Here is a 26,657-nt window from a genome sequence, read left to right on the forward strand (position 1 = left end):
TTCGTAAACGCTTCGCAATAGAGGAGACGTATATCAGAAGGCGTATTTTCATTCACGTTGTGTCAACTGGCTGCGTTCCGTCATTTTGCACTGTGGGCTAAAAATAGGCACAATTGTTAACGATGGAAATGCGGTGCCCTAATGGGCATAGTGGTGGTAGGGAAGTCAAGCAAAAATTCGAACGAAATAATATATATAAAGTATTCATTTATTTATTCAGCATTTATGTAAACAATTTTTTTTCTCGCATACTCTCGGCTCTTCTATCGATATATTCAACTGAATCAGGTTAAAAATGCTAACGACTTTTGCCTGAGTGTGCGTGTGTGTGAATGTGTGCGTGTGCGGCAGTATTGATGATTCTGTTTGTTTTTTTTTCTTCCTTAACTACTTCGAAAATTAGGACTATGCTAGGCAATGATTATTCATTTTCACATCAGTCGAGTATTATCACACAAAAATGAAACTTTTCCGGGGGCCTTGTACTACACTTAATGATTACGAAAACAGAAATTTAAAACTATACACGTTCTTAATCTAAAACAAAATGAACAAAGAAAAAAAATACGACAATCCTACAAACCATTCATTTATCCGCAGCGGAATAACTCTCTTCCGCTAATTCGCCCAATTTACTTAGGTTAAGCAAACTGCGCCTGTGGTTGGTTTGGGCAGTATCTATCGATTTATTACCGGGTTGTGAGAATGAACCGAATCCGGCCGAAAGGTGATGGAACTGAGTAGCGGCGGGTTGTCCGGCACCGAATACGGGCGGTGTTTGTGATTGCTGCGGCGGGAAGGGCTGCCTTTGTGATAGTGTCCTCCTGAACGATGGGTACGGCTGAAAGAGACTTTGTTCTCCGAACAGATTCCGGCTGCTGTTGCTGGCTAACGAGATGAACGATGGAACCGGCGAATGTTGTGGTACCGGAAATGTGAGCGTTTGATTCAGACGAGGATTTGATTGTTTGGGTTGATGAAAAATAGCAGCCGGTTCGGAAAACAGTGAAATACGATCCAGGTCGGTTGGTGGTTCTTCGGGTGTAGGACGACGAGTCGGTTGTGATTCGAAGCCGGAACTTTGCGAGGATGTTCTAGACATGAATGGTTTTTGCACCAGAGTAACGTTTCCGGCATCCGATTCGGCATCGTTCTTCTGCGGCGACATGCCCCAGTAACCTCCTGCGATCCAGGAACTACCGGATTCAGCGATTGCACCCAATTTCGGGGGTGAAATTGTAAAATTTCGATGACGCAGCGAGATGCTATCATCATTATCGACATGGTGTGTGGCGAACGGATTATTCACCATCGATAGATCTTTTCGGGAAGTCGACAGTCGGCCACTGATACTAAGCCGATCGATATCGTCGCCGAAGCGGTCTTCCATGAAGGCCGCATTATTTAATGCATTCATTGAGTAGCCAAATTTGTTGAGACCGTGTTGGCTAGGCGCAACGGCAGCCGTTGTAAAGTTATCAACCGAGAAGGAAGCTGTCTTCAACAAAGAACTCTCCGGTTGAGGGAAACTTTGACGGCTATATGTTCTAGGCGAATGCTCTTGCAGAGTGGTATTCAAACGATTAACATTTAAAACAGACCCATTGAAAGTTGATTTCGGTGAAGACACGGTACTGAAGGAACAGTCTAGGAAGGGACGGACAGTCGAGGCAGTCAAAACGGAAGGACTCATGGATTTTGTTGTGTCCATAGACCTAGCACTCACATCAACGGTTGAGGACTGCTGCTGTAGATGATGTTCCGATGCATCAGAAAAATCACATTCGGTTGCTTGCTGAGAGTAGATCTTATGGAAACTTGAGTTCAGATTGTCCGACGGTTGAATCTTAGGCGATGTTTGACCAATACAGCCGATGGCTGTAACTAGAGCAATAGAAGAGAGGAAAACCTGAAACAAAAGGAGAATTATTCCAAAAAATTACTACTCAAAATTCTACAATCTAACCTCGACCAATTCATGTGACACTTCTTTTCCCATAAAGGCTAAACCAGACTCGGCACCAAGCAGCAGCATTTCACCAACACAGCAAAGCATCAAAACAATTGGCTTAACACAGTCGATATGCGATTTGGCACACAACATTGCAGCCAAGGCTAACAGGGCAAAGTTTAGAAGAACATTACTGTCCGCTAGCTCCGGTGACTGCTCGACTTTTTCTGACACAGTTTCGGAAATATTTTCACGATGCAGGTCCCATCTGTGGATAAGAAAATCCTTCATCGCACACAACTGATCGACACCGTCCACCACTGCTGCTTGGTTCCAAACGCTATTCCATAGTTTAATCATGGTGTGTTTAAACGCAAGCATGTACGAAACAGCAATCAAAATCGTTTGGGCCACCGACGAACCGAACAGCATTTCCAGCTGGGCCCGGTTTAGCTCAAATTGAACCGCTCGTTGACCTAACTTCACCACCAACAGTACAATTATCATCCACAAGCAAACCGAAGCAATAGTCTGTCGCTTCTGGAATGCATTCTGCTTGTCACTGGCGGCCATGTGCAAATCGAGTACCTTCAGTCCCCTGGTTCCAATTTGAGCTAGTTTCGAACCTAGAATATTGCGTTTGACTTCGTTCAAAGTTCGTTTAAGAACCCGTTCACATCGCGAGCACAGCTTGTACGTCTGTTCCAATTGCCGCTGATATTCTTCCACCTCGACGTCGTAGTTTTCCTCTACATCCGGCACAAACGACGCTAACTGATGAATCTTGAGTTCCTGATTGCGGTTGCAGCCGAAACAGAGCCCATTGTATGGCACAGAGTAACTAATTTTATCATCATCGGTGATGTTGGAGCGTGGGTTCAATCGGCACTGGTACTGCTCCGGAATTTCTCGATTATAATCGCCGTCCTCCGTAAACCCATTGTACTGAGTGCAACTAGGACAAACCCATGAGTTGGCGTTTTCATACAGAACTTTACAGTTTCCGTTGCAGAACCAGCAGTTCACCCAAACTGGGAAACGTTTTCTGTGAAGAAATAATTCCAAATTATTTTATCAACTTTCAAACCAAGTTTCAAGGTTATGTTATTTTGATTAGGCCTCGGTTTATATCGTAAATGACACATGCGATTATTGCTGAAAACACAGATTCCAACTGACCTGACATTGAGAAATAGGTTGACAATGGCAACGGTTCCAACAAATAGGATTGCCACCGCCGGCAGCACCGTACTCCAGAAGTTCCCCATCTGAAACACCATTTTCTCCGTCAAACGTTACTGCAATGTTGCGATCCAGTTTTGCATGAGAAACAATATTTTCTTACACAACTATTTCGTTTAAAATAGCAATTTCCTGATTAGATTTTGTTCTAAATTCCGACAATAACGCAGTGTTTAACCCGTTTCAATCAATTCAATCGCGCGGTTACCGGCTGATTTTCTGATTCTGACCGTTCGCACGATAAATATTTTTCAAAAGGTGTTAAGCTTAGAACTGGGTCGTTATTGATGTCGTACATTTGAATTACCACACATAAAATTTAAAGTACCTACTAACTGACTATTTTTAACCTAATTTTGAGTTTATTTTATTCATTTCGACAGTCCCACGACAAAAGAGCCTAACTGCAAATGGGACCCTCTCTTTGTTTACTTTCTCTTTTGATTATTACGGAGCCATTACACCAAATTCTTGGAAGTATCCAATATAAATCCAAAGCTTATAGTTTTGAATTGAAAGTTTTAGGAAGAGTATGTCATCATGATTTTATATCCGATAAATCGTGAAAGAAAAAGTAAACAAAGAGAAACTGTCATTTGATTTGCAGTTAGGCCCTTTTGTCGTGGGATTGTCGATGTGCTCTTTCACAACTCTCGGTTGATTTTTCAAATGACCGTAGGAACAGGTGACCGTTTCTCTGTTCTTCCGATTATTGTGACGTGATAACAAGTTTTCTTGGATTTTTCAATTCTATTTGAAAGTCAAAGGTTTCGGGTATCATTTTATACAAAGAGTTGAGTGATAAACGTGAAAACCGCTTGGTAGTTAATAGAAGAGAAAGTAAACAAAGAGAAACTGTCACTTGCTCTTACAACCTTTTGAAAAATCAACCATGAATTGGCGTATAGATAGAGAAAATACAGCAAAGGCATTGGTCGTGTAGATATGATATTTTCATCATGAACTATCAAATTGGTACGAAATTTCAAATATGTCCATGTTTTTAATAATGTCTGATAACAATGGGCAACTTCTAATGCAGATTAATCGCAAAAATGAAAGAGAAAGTTTTTGTTCTTAATGTCTGTATATTATAAAATATACTATATCTCAATATGAATCACTTTTGCGATGCACGGGGGACATTTTTAGTAATGTGGCAAAAAAGGTTACTAATACACTACATTTTTTTTAATTGCACATACCCACTTGTACGCGGCGGGCAGATTTCCCTCCAGACGGCTGGCTATGTCTGCCAGCCATTTTTGCCGGAATTCTGCCAGAGTTCCGGCAAAAGTCTGGCAACAATGCAACAACCGTTTCCGGCAGATAGTTTCGCCTAGCGGTTATTAACGGTTCTTTTTTGTCGGATTCTTGCCATACAAGATTGGCAGAACCGTTTTGAATCGGTTCTACATTTTAGGCGTCTTAGTTTTATTTTTTCAATAAAAGCTACATATGAAAGGCAATAAGTTATTGCCCCTCATATATACTAATCATGGAAAATGTTATTGCCAATAACATTGCTTTCTCACTACCAAACATACCCATATTTCAATCTCATTTACCTCGTCCCAAGATTCGGTTTTTGTACGTACATGCGGGATTGACGAATATCAAATGAAATCGAATAAAAAAAAGAAAAAGAAAGAGGAGGGAAATACACAAGACACGTACGGCGAGATAATGACGCAATTTCGCCTGTACAACTTTGACAGCTGCCGGAATGCAGCCAGCCTTCTGACGGTTGCCAGAATTCCTCACAATCGGGTATGACAGCTTTTCCAATCAGTACACTGAACCAAACAACTCCAAGTATGTGGAATATTTCTCGATATATGCTGCACGAAAAAATAAGCATTAGGAATCGAAATCTGATACTAACTCGGAAGGGAACATATTGTTTTATAGAAATCCCTATTTACATAAATGTGTGTGAAATGTGCACGCAAAATTAAACAAATAAATCTTAATGCTAGTTCCAAAAGTACTACGATTTCTTGATTCGAAAAATTTACCATTTGTATTCAACGTAACTAAAACGTAACTTGTAACTCGCCTCAACGAGAGCTATCGTTTGAAGTAAAAATAATAAGTATAACTGATTCTTATGATTACTGTATTGTACTTATCATACTATTTAATAATTTTTTTCAGAACTAAACAAACTTTCTATTTGTCGAATTTTCGAACGATTCGTCTGTTGAGTGAAATTCAACTACTTTTCAGAAAATAAACTTTTAATTCATAGACTTTATAAAAATGACAATTTTCCTTTACATTCTAACTTTTATTCATAACATGCATGAGCAAAGTTTAATATTACTACTTTTAACTCTTGAAAGTGAAGACGATAGGTCTAAAATAGCGTAATTCTACATTATTTATAGGCGATATTTACTTTCATCGAAAAAAAACACACCTTAATATAAAAATATTCATATCTCGATGTGGAAACCGTTTGGTTATTAATAGAAAAGAAAGTAAACAAAGAGAAACTGTCACGTGCTTATATACCTTTTTGAAAAATTAACCGAGATTTCACTTCTGGGTGCACGCTAAAAGCAAACTATTAAACATGACGGAATTAAAAGCCTTTTTCGTCACGAGATGGTGTTACTGTGATGTCTTTTTCGATTTGTATTGGATTCGTTAAAGTGATCCATATTGTTATATAATATATTTGATATTATAGTACTAGACATACAATGATTCTGAACGCTAAGAATCGGCTGCGAAGTCTGTTGAAATATAACGGTTGAATTCCACAAAGGGAATGTATTGTCAAGACTTTGATTTTGTTAAACATTCTGATACTCGAGATGTCAATTAATAACTAGCCTTATCCATTTTTCTTCCCGTTTCGCCTTCGGCTCGCCAGTGCTTGAAGCAGTTTCAATTGAACTGCCATCTCCGCCTAGCAGATCAATTGGAGCCGCTAAGCAGATTATAATGAATTTTAGTATATTGCATCCAGGTGCAATATCTATTCTGATGACTAGAACCAAAGACATCATATTAACAAGATATCCAGCTCTCACATTTCCCGAACAAATCATTGGCAACATCCTTTTTTGCGAGCATGTCGCCCTCAGGTGAGTCCGCATCGAATCTCATACATAGAAGACAGGGAGAGAAATGTCAAATTCGTGCGCGTTAAAATAGCAGGGCTGCGCACCCATACAATTGACATGATATGTTGAATGTGATGCCGTGCGATGGCGTTGTTGAACTGAAGATTGATTTTGCTCCAAGCTGACAGGGTCTGCTAGAACGAAAACGAGTGACGACTGACTACTGGTCGCCGCAGAATGCGAACCTCGATACATACATACATATCTGCTAACAAAATTCCACTTTCTGATTAGTTCAATCCAGAATTTCTTACTAAGAGTTTTACATTTTTGCAAACATTAACAATCTCCGGCTTTCTACCAAAACTAGCGATGACTTTCAGAAATGAATTGTTTAGATGAAAATGGCCGGAAAAGTGCCGACGTGTACTGTTTCAGTTTTGCGAAGGCGCTTCTGATGAGGTGTCCTCAAAACGCAACTCGTCGAACGCCGGATAATCACTTTCAGCAGCTTGCACGATGATGCTCTCAATTAGCAAGCCACCCATCGAATGATCAACCCAAACCACGGGACGTTTACGTAGGAATTCTATGGCACGCTTTTCTAATTTCCATCGTATTTTTCACACGGGCATTCACTTGCGGACCATTGGGAAAGCGATGTGTTAATTCAAACTAATAACGTGAATGTTGGGAAAATCTCTGACAGCCCAATGGTTCCTTGTTCTACTGTTCGTCGGAAACACTAACAACTTTCGATGATCTACGGGATAAACGAGTAAACTCTTTTCATCTGCCACCAGAGGAAGATTCAGAAAAATAAACGATTATTCCGAACTTAGTTATTCGTCTTCTCGCAGAGCCTGAGCGAGCTCTTTGGTGGCGATGTCACTGATCGAGGCCTGTCAATGAGTGAAATATTGCACAATAGTGTAAGATCTTTTGTCAATTTTTAGACACATTAAAAAGAGATATCAAAACTAATATGAGATGGGGGCTAAGTTCTGGTAATAATTTTCGAAAAGCGTCAAAAAAAATCTAAAGATTCGTCCGTATAATGTATATTATTCCATCTTAAAAGACTTTTCCGGCGACCAGTTGAACAGTCGTATAAGCCGGGCTGATTTCTGTCAACCACCATCCACACTGTCACCATTGAGCTAGGCAATCGCGTTGGATGACTAAATTTTGACATGTATTGAATTACTCTTATTTTAAGATTAACGAATGAATGTCTCTTATCAAGAAGACAGTCCGGCTACGGTTTTAGATCCTTCTGTCGTCATCTTACGAATACATCTAGAACGGAGATCTGTTTTGATTTTTTGCACTACAAATTGAGGAGTTTATACCTAATGAACCACAAATAAAAACTACACTCATATTGGGCTGCATCCTCCTGCGCCCCTTCGGATATGGAGTGTCAAAATTCGATTTATATAAATAAAAAACAGCTCAGATCATCATGATCCTGATTACAAATATACAAACAAAAAAACTCGAACTAAATTTTTCAAAAACCTGTGCAAATTTCAAATTTGATATGCGTTCAAAACAAGAAGCTTACTACAGCCACTTATTCGATTATTTGTCACGATCTTTCAAAACGTTCAAAATGATTGTTGACACAAATACACGGCACGGAAGTGAAAACGTTCTGTGAGGTTAACATAGCGTTTTAATAAGTTTTACAAACAGCTCCATTCCATGCCAGTAACGGTCACCTGATAGGGTAACAGAGATATTTTGGCCGCTTCATATATTTTTTTATGGATTTAATCGATGTTAAGTAACACATTTTACATCAGTTTGAAGCGTATCACATTAAATTACCTATTGCGGGAGGGTTTTTCAAAGATATTAAATCATTTGGTGGATATTTTTACAGTGGGCCAAAATTAAACCAATCCTAAAGTGGGCCAAAATACTCTGTTACCCTAGAAAGTGTGACTCGTACTTTAGTCGATTTAGATATGATGTTTGTTTTCACTACGAAATATTCCATCGGTTTGTAGTTTTTAGGCAGATACGCTTAGTGCTAGTTATTTGCCACAAGGGTATAGAAAGGTCTATTCGCCTGCACGATACGCACGACGGTTGGTGATCTTACTGGGTGGGATTTTACGACGATGAATTTTTGATTTTAGCGTGTAGGGCTACCCGTCATTAATCGGGTCTTTTCATACAACCATCGGCCCGTCCCGACGTGCTTTTGTTATGATTGGAAATTCTATAAACCGCTGAAGAGTATTACTTAATATTTCTTTTATTATGGTTCCATCGTTATATTCAAATTAAATATAATTGTGTGAAAATTCCATTGTAAACTCATGCACTTAGTGAAAAATGCCTGTAGAAATATTTTCAAATACCGTAGAAAACTATTATCCACTGCTTTTCGGTGCACACCAAAGCATTTTGGCACATCTCAAAGCAGTCAATTTCTGCGAATACTGTTCTTCGGAACGGACAATTTTTCGCTTCCCAGTTTGCAAATATTAAATAAAAGCGTGTAGGTTAATTGAAACTCAATTATTTTAATTTATGGTATGATGGCAAGTCTCATATTCGACAGAAAACACTGTGGAACGGTCTCTTCGCTTGAAGTGGTAACATCGTTTAAGGCCAAAAGAAACCCTCTGAAGCAGTATGCCGAGGCGGAGAATCTTCCACTGCATGATTGGCCCATGGAAAATCCAGCTACGATTGCAAAGAACTTTGATTTAGGTGTGGTCGTCTCTTTCGGGCATCTAATTCCAGAAAATTTAATATCGTCATTTCGATTGTGCGTTCCGGCACTGTGTTGATAATTTAACATTTGAATTTCACTGCTTAATTTCTTACAGAGGAATGTTGAACGTACACGCTAGTTTATTGCCAAAGCTACGTGGAGCGGCCCCTATCGTACATGCTATTAAGAATGGTGACGTTGAAACTGGCGTTAGCATTATGAAGATAAAACCTAAGCATTTCGATATTGGAGAGGTACAAATTTGTTGTAATTATAATTTTATATTTTCCAATTTTTCCACAGATCCTGAAGCAAGAGAAAGTTGTTATAACGAAAGACATGCTCATGCCGGAACTCCACCAACAGTTAGCCAATTTAGGCGCCACAGCGTTGTTGCACTGTGTAGACAATCTAGATTTTGTATATAGCAATCAACTGATTCAGGATAACCAGAAGGCAACTTACGGTGACTATTAATTCATTTTTATTGTGAGAAATATTGTAACAAAATAATAATTTACAGCTCCCAAAATTGATCCTCAATTTGCGGAAGTTCGATGGTCGGAAATGGGCGCAAAACAAGTGTACGATTTGTATCGATCGTTGTACTCCTACAAAGCGCTAACTACTCGCTTCTGCCACGGGGAACAAGTGAAATTATTTCGTTTACACTTCGACGATAACGACGGCAGTCACGATTGTCTGCCACCAGGACATATTCAGTATTGTCGAAGGAAAAAACGGCTGCGAGTTTGTTGTAACGATGGCCGATTGGTGGATGTTGATCAACTTTCAATAGGAGGAAAGAAAATGATGAACGCGCAAGAGTTCTATAATGGATTCCTCAGCAAACTCACGGTAGAAGAGAGAATGTTTCGAAGTCGATAGTAGGCTGTGACGGTTTACCTGTTTGGAGAAATGCAGAAAACGTGGTACTCGGGAGTGTGCCATCTGAGCTATTAAATAATAAATCCATACTGTAGTTATTATTTTCGTTTTTCGGACGCAAGTATGAATCATTTTGACGATTGATAAAAATGAAGGTGTTCCAAATTTTCCCCGCATGGCCTCGGTACTATCGGAGATTGCATTCAGCAGTCAAATCCAATTATCTTGGTTCTTCAAAGTTTAGACTTTTTCTTGTCATAAATCACTCTTCACCGAGTGCAATACATCCACTTATCTGTGCAGTTCTGTTTGCCATCTTTCGCATCAGGCAATATATTTATTAGAACAATATACTAAGTACACATATTGATAAACGGCTTTCTTAGGTAACAATAACACTACCACAACCCACTTGTATCGAAAGTCACACAAAAATACATCACAGATAAGCAGCTTGGTTTTCGTTCCACGACGATAATGGCCAAACGGAGTCCGTAAACGAAAGAGCGAGAAAAATCAACAGCCAATTATTTCAATTTTTGTATCTCAACTTCCTGTGCAGGAAACCTTCGACGTTTGTCTCATAACGCTGTTTCTATGACTCCTTTCGAATGGTTTCTGAGGTGATGGTTGTGATGCTGAGCAGGAGACTCCATGGGATCCTGACGTGAGCTAGTATTGTTGGTCCCTACACTATTCGGCTTGTCTGTTCGATTCTCTGCTGTGGTACTACTCACTGGTACTTCGGCACTTTGGTTCTGGTTAACGGTGTTCTAAAATCACACAAAACATCACTGCCAGGGATTCATTTCTCTAATCGTAAACAACTTACTGTGCTACCAATTCTGATCGGATCCGATCGGAACAGATCCACGCTTAGGGCAGGCCTAATTTTTAGTCGTGACTTGTGCTTACCCGAATGTGAAACTGAGTACTTTTTGTTGGTAGATTCGTGAGCACTGTCTCGGAGCGTCATTTTTGGACTGTGGTTCCCCAAATGTAATCGTGCCGGGTTTCGCCTGAGATAAAAGCCCTTCCAGCCAAACAGTTGCCCGTGAATTGATTGTTATTATTGCCTGCTGGCTAGCAGGGTGGATTGATAACGAAACGTAGCGTCACGCGCTCGCCTATCTATCGCACCCATCAAGTGCACCAATACACCAATCGCCCAGATAACCGAATGCAAAGGTTTGCTGCACAAAGCTGCCGTTCATCTTCTCGACTCGATATGAAGTTTGCAAGTCGGAACGACTGCCGGGAGACTAGATAAGAGTCACGCTGCGCACATTGTATAGCAGCCATCTGAATGAGTAAGCATGAATGATTTTTGTCTAATATTTTGGACAGATTTTAAAATAAATTCACTGGGTGCAACGTGTTCAAACCATTTGATTTTTCATTTCAATTTCTGCGGTCTATATCGGAAACATAATCGATAATCGATTGGAATCGGCTTATGGCTGAAGTCCATCAGGACATTAGTAACACTACTATTTCTCTCCGGTCTGAACCATTATAGAAGTCGTGTCATAGCCGACGGCTAAAATATTTCTGCCAATAATAATTTTAATCAATTTGTTTTCCTAAATACTTTTTTCTTTACATATCGTCTAAATCTATTTGCTGTCATTATTAGAAAGTATTATTTAAGAAAACTATCTCGTTTAGTTACTTTTGACGAATATAATGCGACACTGTAGTAATACCACTGACGAAACAAGCTGAAAGGTACGTTTTCGAGAAGGCTACAGATGTTGTATGATGTAATAATTTCTTTCGTTTTAGAGATCGATGAAAAAGAATAAATTTAGATCATCTTATCATTTTTTTTTTGGAAAACAATTTTCTGCTCACACAATTGGCTACAGGTACATTTTACGATGCACTCGCGGATGTGAAAGACTTAGGTATTAAAGTTAAAATTTGATACTCATATATTTTATCTTAAACATTGTATATTCACAGCAACAGGCTTTAGGAGGGGCCATCAGGGTACATGCTTGAAACGATTTAAATTGGGAGAGTAGAGTTGCTACCTTCCTATTGTTAACATTTGGGCGGGCCGTTCTCCCCACTTATTGGTGCTACCTTACATTACAGTTTTTCAAAGAGGGTCGAGAACGCGTTGACGACGAACCACGTGAAAGCAAGTCAAAATCAAAGTAATATTGATAGTTTTCTTTGATTATCAAGGTGTGGTATACTCCGAATTCTTTCCGACCGGCCAAACTGTCAACAAGAAACACTATCTGAGTGTTATGTGTCATTTGTGCGAAGCTATTCATAAAAAGAGGCCAGAATTACGGGCTGACAACTCTTGGTTTTTGCACCATGATAATGCGCCGTCGCATACTGCATTGATTCTTCGTGATTTTATTTTGCCAAAAATTCAACCGATATCGTTCCGCATCCACCGTATTTGCCTGATCTGGCTACGTGTGACTTCTGGATATTCAGTAAACTCAAACGAGAGCTCCGGGGAAACCGTTTTGAGTCAATTGAAGACATTAAATGTGAATCGCTAGGCGCATTGAAGGCTCCCAAGCAACCAGAAGTTCCACAATTACTTAAAAAGTCAACTTTCTTGCTGCTTAAAAGTACACGCGGAACTTTTGAGAACTTGAAAGTACAGATCAAGTTCCATGTGAACTTCCTAGCTGCTTAAGAAAACACGTGGCAATTTTTGACAGTTCGAAGTACAGAACAAGTTCCGCGTGAACTTTCTCGCTGCTTAAGAGTGCACGTGGTACTTTCAGCAACTTGAAAGTACAGAACAAGTTCCGCGTGAACTTTTTCGCTGCATAGAAGCTGAACAATGTATTCTAGAAGCAGTTTAGAAGTTCGTTCCGCTGCGTCGCGCGAACTTTCAAGTGTGGATAATTACTTAAAAAATGGGCTGCTTAGAATCCTATTGATTAACTTTGAGAGCTGCTTAAGCCAAATCAGTCCCTTTTATCCGAACTTTTGGTTAGTTGGGCTATTATATTTCGAGGATTGGAAAAAAAACGTTGACACAAATGTATTGGGACCTTTTTTGAGGAGGGACGAAATACATTTGGAAGAATAAATAAAGAATTTTAAAATTATGAACAAAGAAGTCTCACTATTTTTTGCCCACAGTAGTATTCCAACTGCAAATAATATGAACAATTTATAAACTCGTTTGTTTTAAAGTCGATAGACGATGAGAAATTTTTATTGGGTGTTTATGAACTGCAGTTATGATATAACACAGAAAACAGATATACAGCCAGCATATGAACTGTGTGTGCGTGTGTGTGTGTAAAATTTGCTCATTCAGCACGGTGAATACTTGTAGATGTCACAGTGAACGACACTATTTTGGGTGCAGCTTTCGCATCACAACACTATTTTTTACGCTACATTTAGGGATGTCGGAAATTTCGAATTACTCGATTATTTAATAATCGAGTATAATTTTGAAACTAATCGATTGTAATTTATTCGATTATCTAGGTTATTAATCGATTACTCGATTATTACTATGGGAACGTTTTAACTATTCGATTAGCTCAACAATCGAATATTAGTTTTATGCTAATCGATTAAATATTACTCGATTATCTGGGTTATTAATCGATTACTCGATTAATCGATCGATATTACGACATCCCTAGCTACATTCACTTCATGCATTTTTTTGTGTTATTTTTGGTTCAAATGACAAGTTTATTTTAATTTTATTCCGTGTGATTTTAACAACATGGAAATAAAGTTGTCTTCCACAATTTTTTGGATCGTGTGAGATGTGTTGTTGTTGGAACGTAGTTAAACGTTTTGATAGATTCCGGCGAATAGTCGAATAGGTGGTAGTAGTGAGCTTCTTGCTTCCAACGTATGGTAAATTTGCAGTTTACACAGGATTTTGAAAATCTTTGTTCGAGCTTTTATATCTGTTATTTGTGATCGTATTTTAGTCATAACAGTAAACGAATCAGAAAAATTTGCTCTTTTGTTTGGTGTTGAAATGTGTTCACAATGGTTCGCCTGCAATCCAAAGATGATGTTGACAGAGGCAAACAAATGTCTTGGCCAGAGTTGCAATTTGACAGTCATGTCGAATGACCTTGACAGTAGTGATGGGCAATACTAAAATTGTAGTAGTGATGGGCAATCTAAAATTGTGTTTCACAACTAGAGGTGTCCGTGTGGGGATATTGAAATAAATTAGTTGAAATTCCGTTTGGAAAAAAATCTATTTTTCTTCTCCTATTACGACAGAATTCTTTGAAAATTCACTAGAGAATAAATGTTCCTATGTATTTTTGATAGCTTCGTTAGAAAACATAACCGTTTAACCAACAACGCAATCAAATTTGTTGAAACGCAGATTTAAAAATGGCTACTCTGCTTGAGAGCCGCTGTTCAATTTTGTAGAGCCGTGGTTCGTTTGCTCATTGTTACGAGTCGGTTCAAATGAACGGCTCGTGAGCGCTCGCCCATCACTACTTGACAGACTGACTAAAATCATCGTCAACTGTAATCCGTACTGTGAAAGAGACTGTAAACTCAGTCAAAGACAGGCGACTTTTTTGTTTTCTCTCTCGTTCTCCTATTTCCTGTTGTACAATACAGCAATAATGTGTTGGAATAACAACAGAGCAATAATGTGTTGGAATAACATCTTTTAACATCATTTTATTGTTGAAATTTAATTTTGTTAGTGAATACAGATAAATACAGATTTTTATAGAGAGTAATACCGACGACACGACCAGACACTCCATAGAAAAATCGGAATAAAAAGTGATCGTTTACGATTTACCATCAGTTACCACAATTTTAGTGACCCCTTGTTATTGATAAAAATAATGTTCGTGAGCAACTGTTTTAGTTGCTACGAACTAGTTTCCAAGGAACCCCAGCATAAATAAACAGTTTCTAAAAAATACGGAAAACAAACATATTCTCGATAATGAGAGTAGTGCATCAAAATCTAAAAGCAAACGTAAATTCAAGACTTCCTAGCTCTATAAATCCCAAATCTCCAGCATTTGAGACACGGCAACGTGGAAAACAACAAGAAAAGCACAAAAATTACTTACATTACAAATTTGGATGTTTCTTAGTTTGGAAGTAATGTTGATCCATTAATTCTAAAATAGGTAAGCATTTTATATAGTTCTCTAAGTAGTAATATTAAACATATTTTTTGAAACAGTTCTCTTTCGAGTATTTAGAAAAAATGAACTTTCTGAAGCTCACTTCTAATAAAGAAAATCGCAAGATAAGTGCAAATAGAAATAAGAGATCAATGAGCATTAGAGGTCGTTGTAATATTTCAATTCAAAAGTCGTCAATAATTTCTCCAAAGTGATTAATCACTACAGGAAAATGGAAGCTGAAGAGAAAATGAGATGACAGGATGCAGATTGAACAATCACATAACTTCCGCTATCTTAAGGGGGGATTCCGCATTCTTGAAATGTTTCGTTATGATAAATTATAAAAGAAAAACTAAGATTTTTTGAAAATGTTAGACCCTACGGGCTCCCTGGAGTAATTAATTGTTTCCATTGATTTTATAGACAAAAACCTTTAAACGCGTTTTCCTCGAAAGCAGGTTTTGAAAGTCCGTGTCCATCGTCATTCAAAAACTACTGCACCAATTTTTTTTGAAATTTTGACCATACTTTCTACATATAAAAAATCAGACCCCAACGTTTTCCTTTTTGTTGTTTTTTTACTTTGGGGAGGTTTAACAGCTATAAAATGGTGGATTTTTTCGTGAAAAATCGTAGTTTTCACTTTAAACAACCACCAAAAATTTAAAAAATCAAAAAAAAATCACACAGAAACGTTGGGGTCTAGAAAAACTTCTACTCTATCTATGCTGCTTTGTTGACTTCTTATCAGTCTGCGCTAAGATACAGTGGACACCATAAATCATGATTTTTAAGAAGCGTTCTCAAAAATACCTCTTCACCGACTTATTTCTCCATATTTTTCCACGAAAAAATTACAACCCCCCCCCCCCTTTAGATAGCGGAAAAGTGAATATTAGTGAAAAATTGTGTTGATATATTTCATAAGTTTGGTTGCGTAGAATGTAACCATATTTATAAGATGAATAAAGTTTCGCAAGCTATTAGTACGCTGAAATGGAAATGTTATTTAGTTATTTTAAAATAAGATCTTCCAAATACATTCACGAGATTGTGTAATATGTTCTTCAAATAAATACTATCTTCTTAATGTACCACTCATATACTATTTATAATGTCCGAAACAATAATTATCTGGAAAGAACTTTTCGGGTGTTCGGTAGTTGTTAAATAAAACATGTTGTTTGCTTGAAGTCCAATCGAAGAAGAGACCAGCTCTTTCTCAGACCATACTTTATCTTTTATTTTCAGGTAGTCATTGTCATTAACACACTAATTGAACGTTACGTAAAATCTAGATAAATATTTTATAGTGAAGCGCAGTTACGCTGAAAGAATTTTATATTCAGAACGCTGATACAACAGCTCTTCCCCCTTAAGGAGATGTTACAAAATTCACAATCTGAATACATTTAACCATTATAATCATTGAACTAAGAATTCACAATTACATCTAATGAATTATTTCCATTTTGATTCCTGCTTCGGTGAGTACACCTTCCTATTTGTCTCCCTTATGGCTGTCCCAATGAACTCCGAAACATCGCTGGCGTTTTGTACAGTCACAGACAGTTTCTGTGTCAATGGTGAAAGCATCCACCCTCCGTTCAGTCGCCCCCACATACTAGTTAATCTATTAGTTGTTCGAAGAACCACCACCACACTCCTTTCCTCAAGAGTTGGGTAATATCTCTTCACTTTTATGTCACCAATATTTGTGACAATCGTTGAACGAAGCCTTGAAAACCTATAATAGATCCTACCAAACAAACAAATATTCAATTGAAATTAAATTGGAATTGCCCTTAGCCAGTTAGCTGCAATGGTTTGTCATATTCCGAAAAAGCTCGGCAATACTCATCAAAAGAAATCCACTGTCTACACTAACAAAAAGACGCCACTGAACAAAATGGCGTTCTACATACAAAAAAATCGTCACTTTGGCTTTGTCGCTGAATGCTGGTTGATTCCTTTCCTTTGTCGAACAATTGAGATCACCAACACTCACCAACTTCTTGATCGGAACTTTTCCCACTAGCAAAGGAAAGAAAAATTCAACTAAAGTTTCTGACGCCACAATAAAAATGATCGACACAATGAAACACTTCCAGTTCGAACAACAATTCGCACACTTATTAACTTTCTGGCTGGAACCTTTTCCGTTCCCAAATACACAGCCACATGGCCATCACTATTCCTCACACGTCGAAAACCTTTACTCGCAGCTCACAAACTTTCACGCGCAATAAAAAAACACTTTCTCGTCGCCACTTATAATGTCCGAAACAATAATTATCTGGAAAAAACTTTTCGGGTGTTTCGGTAGTTGTTAAATAAAACATGTTGTTTGCTTGAAGTCCAATCGAAGAAGAGACCAGCTCTCTCTCAGACCATACTTCTATCTTTTATTTTCAGGTAGTCATTGTCATTAACACACTAATTGAACGTTACGTAAATATTTTATAGTGAAGCGATAAATATTTTATAGTGAAGCGCAGTTACGCTGAAAGAATTTTATATTCAGAACGCTGATACAACACAATTATGATTTGATTTATAGTTTTCGTGCAAAAGATAAGAACAAAACTTCGTTTGCATATGAAAATTGAAGATAAAACTATAAAGCTACAAAATAATAAAATTGAAACAGGTATAAACAAAAGATATTAATATAATGATAAAATTGAAACAATAAATTGTTTTGCGGATAATATCAATGTTTAAGTTCAATTTTTCGTTTTATTTCTATCGTATATACTCAGCTTATGCACTAGCATTCCAACAATCAATCTTTCAACTCCGATACTTTTTGTCGTGAATACGACTTACTTTACTATGGGGCGCCTTTTCAAAATTAGCCATATGGAAGAATGGGCAGAACTTAATCGTGAATATATCGACTTGTATTAATGGCAGCAACATAATTCTTTCACTACTTCATCATAAATATGATCAGGAATTTAGGATAAGATTTTGAACAGTGTGAGATAACCACAAACAACTCAAAAATTAAATTTTCTGAAAATTTGAAAACAACGCGGAAAACTCTTTACTTTCGCTTGGGTTTTTCACACAAGGACGACGATTTTGAGGTAGTCAGGCACATATCTTCAACTGACTGCGTATAAAAGGTGAACCGTGGTAAAAAATCGATCATTTCTTCTTGTGTGTTGAAAGGAAGCGGACGTCGTGGGAATGATTTAGTCAACCAGAAGCTTCGGAGAGTGCACTTTCTGCGTGATTAAAAACCTCAAACGCCCAAGTCGCAACTCTCATTTGGACTTCAGTCGTCCGGTGGAGCAGTTGGCAATGAAAGCAGGCCTTTTGCGTGTTATAAGGCCTCAAACGCTTAGGTCGTGCTTTCATTTGGACTTCAATCGTCGGGAGCAGCAGTCGTCAATGCTCTAATTTGGACTTCGGTCGTCAGGTGGAGCAGTCGCTAGTAATAAGAACAGACCTTTAGCGTTGTACAAAACCTCAAACGCTCAGGTCGCAGAGTCACCTGTTGGTGGTCGTTTGCATTGGAGCAAAATACAACGGAAAATGGACAACAATGTGGAATATTCTGCAAAATCAGCCCTTCTAATGGCTCTAACTGTTACCTAAAGAACTATAAAGATTGCTTCTTTGTAAATCGTAAATTAAAATTATCAGTGTAGTGCAAATCTAAGATAATTTGACCAGTTTTTTGCAATTTTCACAGTTCTAAAACAGTGTTTAAAATTGTTTATATCGAATCAGTGTTCAATATCTTAGAAAATTATACAATTTGCTCTTCTGGGATGCCGAAAATTAATCCCGTACAGCATTTTGATAGTAACTTTTACTAAAATATTGAAATCCGAAATGTAATAATCGACATCAAAATTCTCTAAGGTGCCATTTAGAACCATAAGTTTATACCCAAAGAATTATGCGAAATTTTACTGCACTATATTGTATACGGCCCATTTTTCAATCAGTTGTAGTTTGTAGTAAACTTTTTGCAGATTTGCTATATAAAATGCGTAGCACCGACTCAGAAGCCATTCATTTCGAATTTGGCTGTCGTTTTCATCGTGTTAATTATGGTGCGATCGAGGAATCTCCAAGCAAAATACAAAGATTTTTACCGCAAGCGGAAGAAGCATTCGTGATCTTTGTGTGTCAGAATGTTTAATGTAACTAATCTGTACTGTAGTTTAGGTGTATCGTTACAAATTCTAGTAGTGTAAAAGAGCAAAACTTGCACAATTCACACTATCGATCAACTAATTTATATTCGGAAGTATAAAGTAAGAGTGTCAGTTTTATTCGTATTCACGACATCCAGTTATGTCTCTGACATTACACACCTGTACTTTTTTTGATATCTCCGTCATTGGAACCAAATTACACGAGTTCCATGATTTAAAGCATTTAGGATGGAATTGATTAATCTGTGTTTCTTACATTTCGCCTCAAATTGTTTTGTTGATATTTTTCAATTGTTCCAAGTAACCAAGGTGATGGTAACTATTATTTAAAAAATAACAGTTTATTGCTCCAAGTTGCCAGTTTCAGAAGAAAATGAAGTGAACTCGTTTTGACATTACGAGTTACTGAGGGGTACTTAAATATACGATACAGTTTTGATAGACGAGTGGCAGGTCTTGTCGTCGGTAATACAGATTTCCTATGAAAATATCTAGCATCTCTCACTAACATAAACATAAATTTATAAAGTTCATTGTTTTTGAGAAACGTCATCGGACTTCGGAGCTTATTGGTGTAAATTAAAATATTTCAATGTTTATTTAGTAATATTTAGTCACATCGTAATCAAGTAGGGACCAGACCCTGTCAGCCTGGAGCGAAATCAATCTTCAGTTCAGCAACGCCATCGCACGGCATCACTTTCAATATATCATGTCAGTTGTATGGGTGCGCAGTGCTGCTATTTTGGCGCGCACGAATTTGAATCGTACACACAATATATTGAATCGTTGGTATTGAAACCCACAATTATGATTGTGAATCAATTGTTTATGCTGTAAAATCAATGGAATAATTTTTACGGGTGGGTTGTTATGTTGTTTTATGTCGTTTTCGCTTGAGAAAACTGAAACTGACCCAGGGTAGTTTCATCAAGCAAACACTTTCAACAAAACTGTGTTGGTTTCGCACTTAGCAACAGGGATTTGAGTAAACCTTGATTTTCAGTTCAACAACGATGAAACATGGTTCGAAACTAGCTTCAACCGAATGGTTTGCAGCAGTTAGGGTGGAAACTGGGTTAGGTTTGGCATCAACCGAAAACGACATTAAACAAGCTACATTTTTCTTCGTGTATGCAAAAAGGAAGAACAAAAAAATCAATTATGAGATACGCCCTTCTGTTAATAAAGTGCTGGTTTTTGTTGTCGTTTCTGTTGATTATTCCAAACGGCTTAGTTTCAGTTTATAGAATGAGAATCTTCGCAAACATACTCGCAGTGTTATAAATAAATAGTTATGGTGAAAAATGATTTTCTCCTACTTGATACCTTATTTTCGTCACTTAGTTGTGATAGGACTGGCAGTGTTAATGTTCGTCATTCTTTCCCGAGAACCAGAGGACATTCTTGCTAACGAACGAGAAGAGCAAAGTGAACGAGTTTCATCCGATGAGAGACTATACAGCGAACTGGAGCTTGCACAATACGATGGCCGTGAAGGAAGTCCTGGTATCTATCTCGTTATCCTTGGCTATGTGTACGACGTAGCGACTGGAATCAAACATTACGGCCCTGGAGAGGCATACAACATGTTTGTAGGTCCGTACCCTGATGATCGAAGTAACTGTGATTCACATGAATAATGTATATAAATTCCAGGTCATGATGCATCAAGGTCCTTCATAAGTGGTGAGTTTGAAAGCTACAGGCCAGAGTTATCGGACGTGTCTTCTCTAACGGATGGTGAACTAAAAAGTCTCGTCAAATGGAAATCGTTTTATGATGAAACCTACCAATACAAAGGTAAACTCGTCGGTCGTTACTTCGATGACCATGGTAGGCTGACCGACTATCACAAGGTCGTTCTTGAGCGTGCAGCCAAAGCGGAGCAGGAAGATGCTAAACCACACCAGCAGTATCCTTCCTGTAACGTCGAGTGGAAAGAAGAAACTGGTACGCGTGTTTGGTGTACGTCTCGTTCGGGCGATGGTCAAGAACGCGGATGGGTTGGAAAGCCACGAAGGTATGTCGACGAACAGAGTCCATACTGTGTTTGTGTGCCGGAAGAAGTTGCTAGTTCAGATTCTTCATTGGCACTCTTCGATAACTGTGATGCGAATAGTGAGAGCTGTTTTGTGATAGACACGAAGCAGGGATAACTGTGTGACAGTATTAAGTTGTTGTTCTCGAATAAAATATTTTTCCAGTATATAGCGTGTGTTGCTTTCTATAGAATCGATTTAGTCGTTCTAATGTTCTAAGAAAGTTAACTGAGAGAATGGAATCGCTGTCATTCGTCGCTAGAAAGCAAATTAAGGAAAATATATTTATTTTCACAAATATTCATGATATAGTGTACATGTAACATTCAACAGTTTGCTTGGTATCGAATAATAGCTTTAGAAAGTACTGAACTTAGTTTTCTTCAAATACGCAAAATTTATGTTTAGTTCGTATAAAATTCTTCCAGCACACCAAGATACAAAAATTCAAAACAGAAAATAGTACTAGAGAATAAAATATCTACAGCAACGAAAGTTTCTACTGAACTAAAGTCAAGTGCCTAGAAAACATTTCGGTAGACAGTTTCGCTGGGTGCTTCTACTTGTACTACCTGATCCTGATATTCAGCCAAATTCTGACTTTGCTGTGGTTGTTTCTGTTCCTTGATCACACAATACTTTCGTATATTTTCTGGTGAATAGTCAAGAATGCGGCGCTGTTTTTTGCGATTATACTGTTTCTGTTTGTAGTAGATTTTCAGTGCGCCCTTGACCACTACGAACGCGAAACCTCCCACCAACGCCCGTTGGAAATTGTTCCGAATCGAATCAAAGAAAACGTTACCAACAATGGCAGAAATGGTTGGTAGAAGGAGCGCACCGCATAGTAACCTAGTTCCCGAGAGGGGATCCGCAGTTATAACCGTTCCAGGTGGGAGCGCGTTTGGTGCTGTAGGAGAATCGGCACCACTGCCATAAATCGGATCGTCATCTAAATTCCTGTAACAAAAGAGCAAACTAGTTGGAAACTGCATCACACAAAAATAACACAAAATTCACTTACGAAATAGGCAGTAGCAAACTTAGCATTGGAAATTTGCGAATTTTGAATGACTTAGTTTGAAGAAACCGTAGAACGAATTCTTCCCACCGTATCATTCTGCCGAAAACAAGCCCAATAGGAATCGCTGGAAGTCCAATGAGCAGTACAACAGGTTCCGCTCTTTCCATCAGCGCTATGCCCTCGTCATATCCGACGGTCTGCAGAACCGTAACTGCTCCGTACGTAACAGCCGTCCAATATATAGATCCGACGATGACACCAGCCGTCAGAAATGGACTTATCTGTTTGATCACAGTGTCAATTCCTTCCAGAACGTTTGCCAAAGCTCCCATCGTTGGTAGTACGATAATGTACTCACTTTGACATTGCGGACAACTAACCCTTTTGAAAGTATTTCCCTTCTGTTTCTCGTCTACCCATCGCTGTAGACAACTTTGATGCACCCATTTGGTGGCACCACGGCAATTGCACGGTTGAACCCACGGGGCCAGCTTGTCATCGTCTTCCGTGGCAAAACAAACCCAACAGTAGCGATCATCAGCCCCAGTACCAACACCACCACCACCACCGCCTCCGCCACTATCCTGAGATGAGCCAGCGGGCGTAATCACGTCCTGTTCGGTTGTTGCACTAACTGGAACAGATGTCATTGCGATATGTTTAAACTTGCCCTTTCCTCTGAACTAGAAATCGAAACAAAATGCAGAAATAATCATTATTCGAAGTAAAAATAATTTTCAATTAACATTGGTCAAATTTCTAGCAGGAACAGGTTGGCATTGAAAGAATCATTGAAATGAAAACTTGAAAACAACCATTGCAATAAGTGCAGAAAAATTGTGATCTCCATGAAAACAAACAACTTACCTTATTTGTCGAACTGACTTTCGAAAGCTGTCGATATGGTGCTGATGGAGAAAAGATTTCGAGCTTTTTTAGACCAGATTAACGACGAAATAATACGGGTTTGACCGCGGAAAATAGGTTTTTTTAATGTTCGATATTCGATAGTGCGACTTTTGTATCCGTGGTATCTGTCATTTCATCATCAGTCACGAATGTGTCATCATTAGCAAAACGAAATAACCCGAACTTGTCCGATGTGCTTGAGAAGGTATGCGTTGCAGAAATGTCACACCTTCTTTTAAAGTGAGCAGGGTTACCATATTCATTGATTTTTTAATACATTTTGCTGCACAAATTGTATGGAATATTCCACAGAATGTTTTAATTATTGGATTGTTTTTAATAATCATCCTAAATTTCTCACAACTTTTCTTACTCTATGTATCACAGGTGAAAAAGAATTTTTCACTAAGAACCTTTGCAAGCCACATGCAGAAGAGCATATTGCAAAAATAAATAAATTCTGGGCAATTCTAACGCATTTTGTTATTGATATAGGGACAATTACAAATCTGGTTTGATTAAACCAATGCTTTTCTGAAGCAATTCTAGTTTAAAGTAAGCATATTCTGTTTGAATCTGCGATATCTCGGTTTGAAACTTTTTTTTTGTTTGATGTGCAACAGCCGAGGTTACCTAAACAGCCGAGGTTATTACCTAAATTTTAGCTATTTCAACTAACGCTTTTGTTTGTTGAAATCATACATTTTTATCATACATTTTTATTTATTTTTAAGAGTTAAATGATTCTTTCAAACTAATTTAGAAGGTTATATTTTACTACTTTTATTTCGATTTATATTGATTTTAAAATTTCTAAAAAAAACAATTATGTTCAAATTTGAATTTTTTAAATACATTTGACCATTCCGTCATTCCTGTTGCTGCACGATCAAATTATTCACGTATCACAGTCAAATCCTGTTTCTTTTTAATTTGTATAGCATTCACACGATTCAGTGCTCCATCAGTCCGGACAAAGTAGAGAACCTGCATCAAATATTGTTTGTAAAGATAATGTGTTATGTAATTGTATGCAAATTTCTAAAATATACCAAATTATCAATAAACATACACTTGAATTGTTGAAAACCCCCTAGGAAATGAAAGAAGCAGATAAAATTTTTTCTTACGGAACGCGTACAAACTTTTTCCGCGGGAGACAAAAATACTGTGAAAAAAATGTTTTGGTTTTTATGAAATAAAACTATCACGGTTTATTTAAACAGTAAAGTTAGTTGTATCATTACACAAATAATATCAGAGATAAATTGACCCAAGTTTGTTCGTGATATAAAGGTATAGCAGGATTGAGTCAACAAGGATATTGCCGATAATAGTAACTAAACTTTGGTTGACATGTAATAAATAGTTAGTTTATTTCAACAATAAACTCAGACGGAACAAAAATATTTTTCGTACGGTTAGACCAACATTTTGATTCAAATCAAACAGAGATCATTGTTTTTATTGAAAGGAGAAATTGGCTTGTAACAATTATATTCTAGTTTGAAATGAATATAAATCAAATTTAAAAATCTACCAACTGTTTTGTTATTTTAAACATGCGTGTAGAAGTGAAAAACAGGTCTAAAACTAATTAAAGAAATCAACGGAATCTAAAAACACACACTCTTGCACGTTTGCGGGCATCCTTCAATGTAAAACTGAGAAGAGAAATCCTTGAACGCCGTTCGTCCTGCACTAGTGGCAATGTTGATCCTTTGCATTCGAGAAAAAAACTATCAGTATAGTTTTTTTTTCAGGAACCAGCAAACCAATTCCAAAAACTAACCACAATGTTCTCTTCAATTGAAATAAGGAAACCAGTAGTTAAATGATAAATTCTACTATTTGTGGAATTACTTTGAGTGCTGTGAGACGACGAGTGATAATTTTTTCAGTAAAATTTGGCAGATTTTCGCTTCGAGAAATATGCCGTCTACGTTGTAAAATATCAATGACACCTATTTTCATCTTAAATTTCAAGTCAATCTATCGAACAGAGACAGCAGATCTCACCCTAAATAAGCACACATAAATTTTATTGCTTAATCTCCGCAAAAAAAACGCCGAGATTTGCATCGGTAATCGTCTCGCCAAAATATATAATTAGGTATATAGGGTAAGGGCTCTCTATTTCATCTCATTTGTAAGGACGTCGCCTTCAAACCCCGATTTAGCCACTAAAAACACTGTAACTATTTCATATTACTGCTTCATTCGCCTTGCTCCACGTTGAGAATTGATTCACATTTCTTGAAAATTCAACTAATACTTATAAAACAGTTAAAAACGCTAATGATGTTTTCACTACTCTGCTCCTAATTTCATCTCAATGGATTTTTATCCATCCTATCGTTGATCTTTTATTCATCCTATAAATTAGCAATGGCGACAGAAATCAAAACAAAATATTCCACTATTACACTCTCACCCGCATACGCATGGCTGCCAGATGGCTGACTAAACGCTGCCAGCTGGAAAATATGGCTGGGCACACATTCTGGTGACCGACTGCCTCACCGCTGCTAGATATACAACTCAAACGATACAACCGTACTCACCAGGATTTTTCCACATTATTAGTATTGGTAAAAAATTTACTCGTTGAATTATCTAATTAATGGGGCAATGACTTACGGAGATCTAAAGAACTATCTTTTAACATAATTTTATTAGTGAAAACAGATAGAACAGATATAGACTTTCTATGCAAAGTAATACATATTTTCTATCAAAATATCTGGCATCTCTGTGCACAGCCGATGAAACACACACACACTTCACAGCGTTATGTTGGCGTATAGCGGAATGAAACCAGTGCTACTAGATTTGCCACAATGGTTATTTCATTAGTATTTAACACGTTCTTTCTGATTATATTCGAAGCTGAAACAGTTTTATTGAAATATTCTTATCAATAATATAATTAAACTAATGTCACGGATACCAAAAACATACTTTTTGATGATAAATTGAAGAAGGTAAACAATTTTTGTTTTGTAACATTATGAGATAACTTGGCAACTTTGCGAAACCAAATGAGATGAAAACAAAGCGCAATCAAGTGAACGAAGTGAAAAACTTTCATCTCATATTTTTGAAGACTTTTATTGCTTGTCGGGTAATTTATGAAGTTTTTATTCGTTAACTAAACAAGTGGCAAGTGAACATAACTAATTATGAAGTCATCCAGCATTCAATGGTAGTGTAATTGTGCGAAAAAGTGATCATGTTTTGAGACGAATCGATTAGTAGATATTCAGAAACATGACGAACTGTAAATCTTGAGACGAAAATGTGTCCTAAATTGAAAAGTGAGTTTATTTTATATGAAAAATACGATCACCGAAGAATTTAAAACCATTTCTTTCAATAGGAAAGTGTGACAATAGCTTTTCAAATCATTTTAAAACATTTCACAGTTTGCTTCCGGTAGGTTGTAAAATATTATTCATGTTCAAAGTTATGAGGTGAAGGGATGAGATGGAAATA

The 26,657-nt window shown here is 37.6% G+C and overlaps 5 protein-coding genes across 5 annotated transcripts; 2 read left to right on the forward strand and 3 right to left on the reverse strand.

Annotated features, from left to right (window-relative positions):
- Positions 1-192: 192 nt before the first annotated feature.
- On the reverse strand, positions 193-3,433 carry LOC131425654 (uncharacterized). The gene is made up of 3 exons (XM_058587712.1): positions 3,131-3,433; positions 1,967-2,996; positions 193-1,909 (listed from the first exon to the last, which is right to left on the reverse strand). Exons 1-3 carry the CDS (start codon positions 3,229-3,231, stop codon positions 587-589), a joined length of 2,454 nt encoding a protein of 817 aa, XP_058443695.1. The 5' UTR covers positions 3,232-3,433; the 3' UTR covers positions 193-586.
- A 5,030-nt stretch (positions 3,434-8,463) lies between these two features.
- Positions 8,464-10,002, forward strand: LOC131425655 (methionyl-tRNA formyltransferase, mitochondrial). The gene is made up of 5 exons (XM_058587713.1): positions 8,464-8,779; positions 8,843-9,052; positions 9,114-9,252; positions 9,302-9,464; positions 9,522-10,002. The coding sequence occupies exons 1-5, from the start codon at positions 8,598-8,600 to the stop codon at positions 9,884-9,886; spliced, it is 1,059 nt and encodes a 352-aa protein (XP_058443696.1). The 5' UTR covers positions 8,464-8,597; the 3' UTR covers positions 9,887-10,002.
- Positions 10,003-10,190: 188 nt separating this feature from the next.
- LOC131425656 (uncharacterized) lies at positions 10,191-11,108 on the reverse strand. Its single transcript, XM_058587714.1, has 2 exons — positions 10,719-11,108; positions 10,191-10,659 (listed from the first exon to the last, which is right to left on the reverse strand). Exons 1-2 carry the CDS (start codon positions 10,860-10,862, stop codon positions 10,468-10,470), a joined length of 336 nt encoding a protein of 111 aa, XP_058443697.1. The 5' UTR covers positions 10,863-11,108; the 3' UTR covers positions 10,191-10,467.
- Positions 11,109-20,398: 9,290 nt separating this feature from the next.
- On the forward strand, positions 20,399-21,396 carry LOC131425658 (neuferricin homolog). Its single transcript, XM_058587716.1, has 2 exons — positions 20,399-20,786; positions 20,847-21,396. The coding sequence occupies exons 1-2, from the start codon at positions 20,495-20,497 to the stop codon at positions 21,344-21,346; spliced, it is 792 nt and encodes a 263-aa protein (XP_058443699.1). The 5' UTR covers positions 20,399-20,494; the 3' UTR covers positions 21,347-21,396.
- An 84-nt stretch (positions 21,397-21,480) lies between these two features.
- LOC131425657 (E3 ubiquitin-protein ligase MARCHF5) lies at positions 21,481-23,312 on the reverse strand. The gene is made up of 3 exons (XM_058587715.1): positions 23,121-23,312; positions 22,254-22,936; positions 21,481-22,189 (listed from the first exon to the last, which is right to left on the reverse strand). Exons 2-3 carry the CDS (start codon positions 22,901-22,903, stop codon positions 21,751-21,753), a joined length of 1,089 nt encoding a protein of 362 aa, XP_058443698.1. The 5' UTR covers positions 22,904-22,936; positions 23,121-23,312; the 3' UTR covers positions 21,481-21,750.
- Between the last annotated feature and the right edge of the window lie 3,345 nt (positions 23,313-26,657).

Source organism: Malaya genurostris, chromosome 1 (assembly GCF_030247185.1).
Source record: "Malaya genurostris strain Urasoe2022 chromosome 1, Malgen_1.1, whole genome shotgun sequence".
NCBI lineage: Eukaryota > Metazoa > Arthropoda > Insecta > Diptera > Culicidae > Malaya > Malaya genurostris.

Excerpts from the sequence above, each read along its gene's own strand:
- LOC131425654 (XM_058587712.1), bottom strand. The coding sequence starts at position 3,231 with ATGGTGTTTCAGATGGGGAACTTCTGGAGTACGGTGCTGCCGGCGGTG. Across the intron at positions 2,997-3,130 it reads AACCTATTTCTCAATGTCAG|AAAACGTTTCCCAGTTTGGG; the intron begins GTCAGTTGGAAT and ends ATTTCTTCACAG. Across the intron at positions 1,910-1,966 it reads TGTCACATGAATTGGTCGAG|GTTTTCCTCTCTTCTATTGC; the intron begins GTTAGATTGTAG and ends CTTTTGTTTCAG.
- LOC131425655 (XM_058587713.1), top strand. The coding sequence starts at position 8,598 with ATGCACTTAGTGAAAAATGCCTGTAGAAATATTTTCAAATACCGTAGA. Across the intron at positions 9,053-9,113 it reads TTAATATCGTCATTTCGATT|AGGAATGTTGAACGTACACG; the intron begins GTGCGTTCCGGC and ends AATTTCTTACAG. Across the intron at positions 9,465-9,521 it reads TAACCAGAAGGCAACTTACG|CTCCCAAAATTGATCCTCAA; the intron begins GTGACTATTAAT and ends AATAATTTACAG.
- LOC131425656 (XM_058587714.1), bottom strand. The coding sequence starts at position 10,862 with ATGACGCTCCGAGACAGTGCTCACGAATCTACCAACAAAAAGTACTCA. Across the intron at positions 10,660-10,718 it reads CGATCAGAATTGGTAGCACA|AACACCGTTAACCAGAACCA; the intron begins GTAAGTTGTTTA and ends GTGTGATTTTAG.
- LOC131425658 (XM_058587716.1), top strand. The coding sequence starts at position 20,495 with ATGATTTTCTCCTACTTGATACCTTATTTTCGTCACTTAGTTGTGATA. Across the intron at positions 20,787-20,846 it reads GGCATACAACATGTTTGTAG|GTCATGATGCATCAAGGTCC; the intron begins GTCCGTACCCTG and ends TATAAATTCCAG.
- LOC131425657 (XM_058587715.1), bottom strand. The coding sequence starts at position 22,903 with ATGACATCTGTTCCAGTTAGTGCAACAACCGAACAGGACGTGATTACG. Across the intron at positions 22,190-22,253 it reads AGTTTGCTACTGCCTATTTC|GAATTTAGATGACGATCCGA; the intron begins GTAAGTGAATTT and ends CTTTTGTTACAG.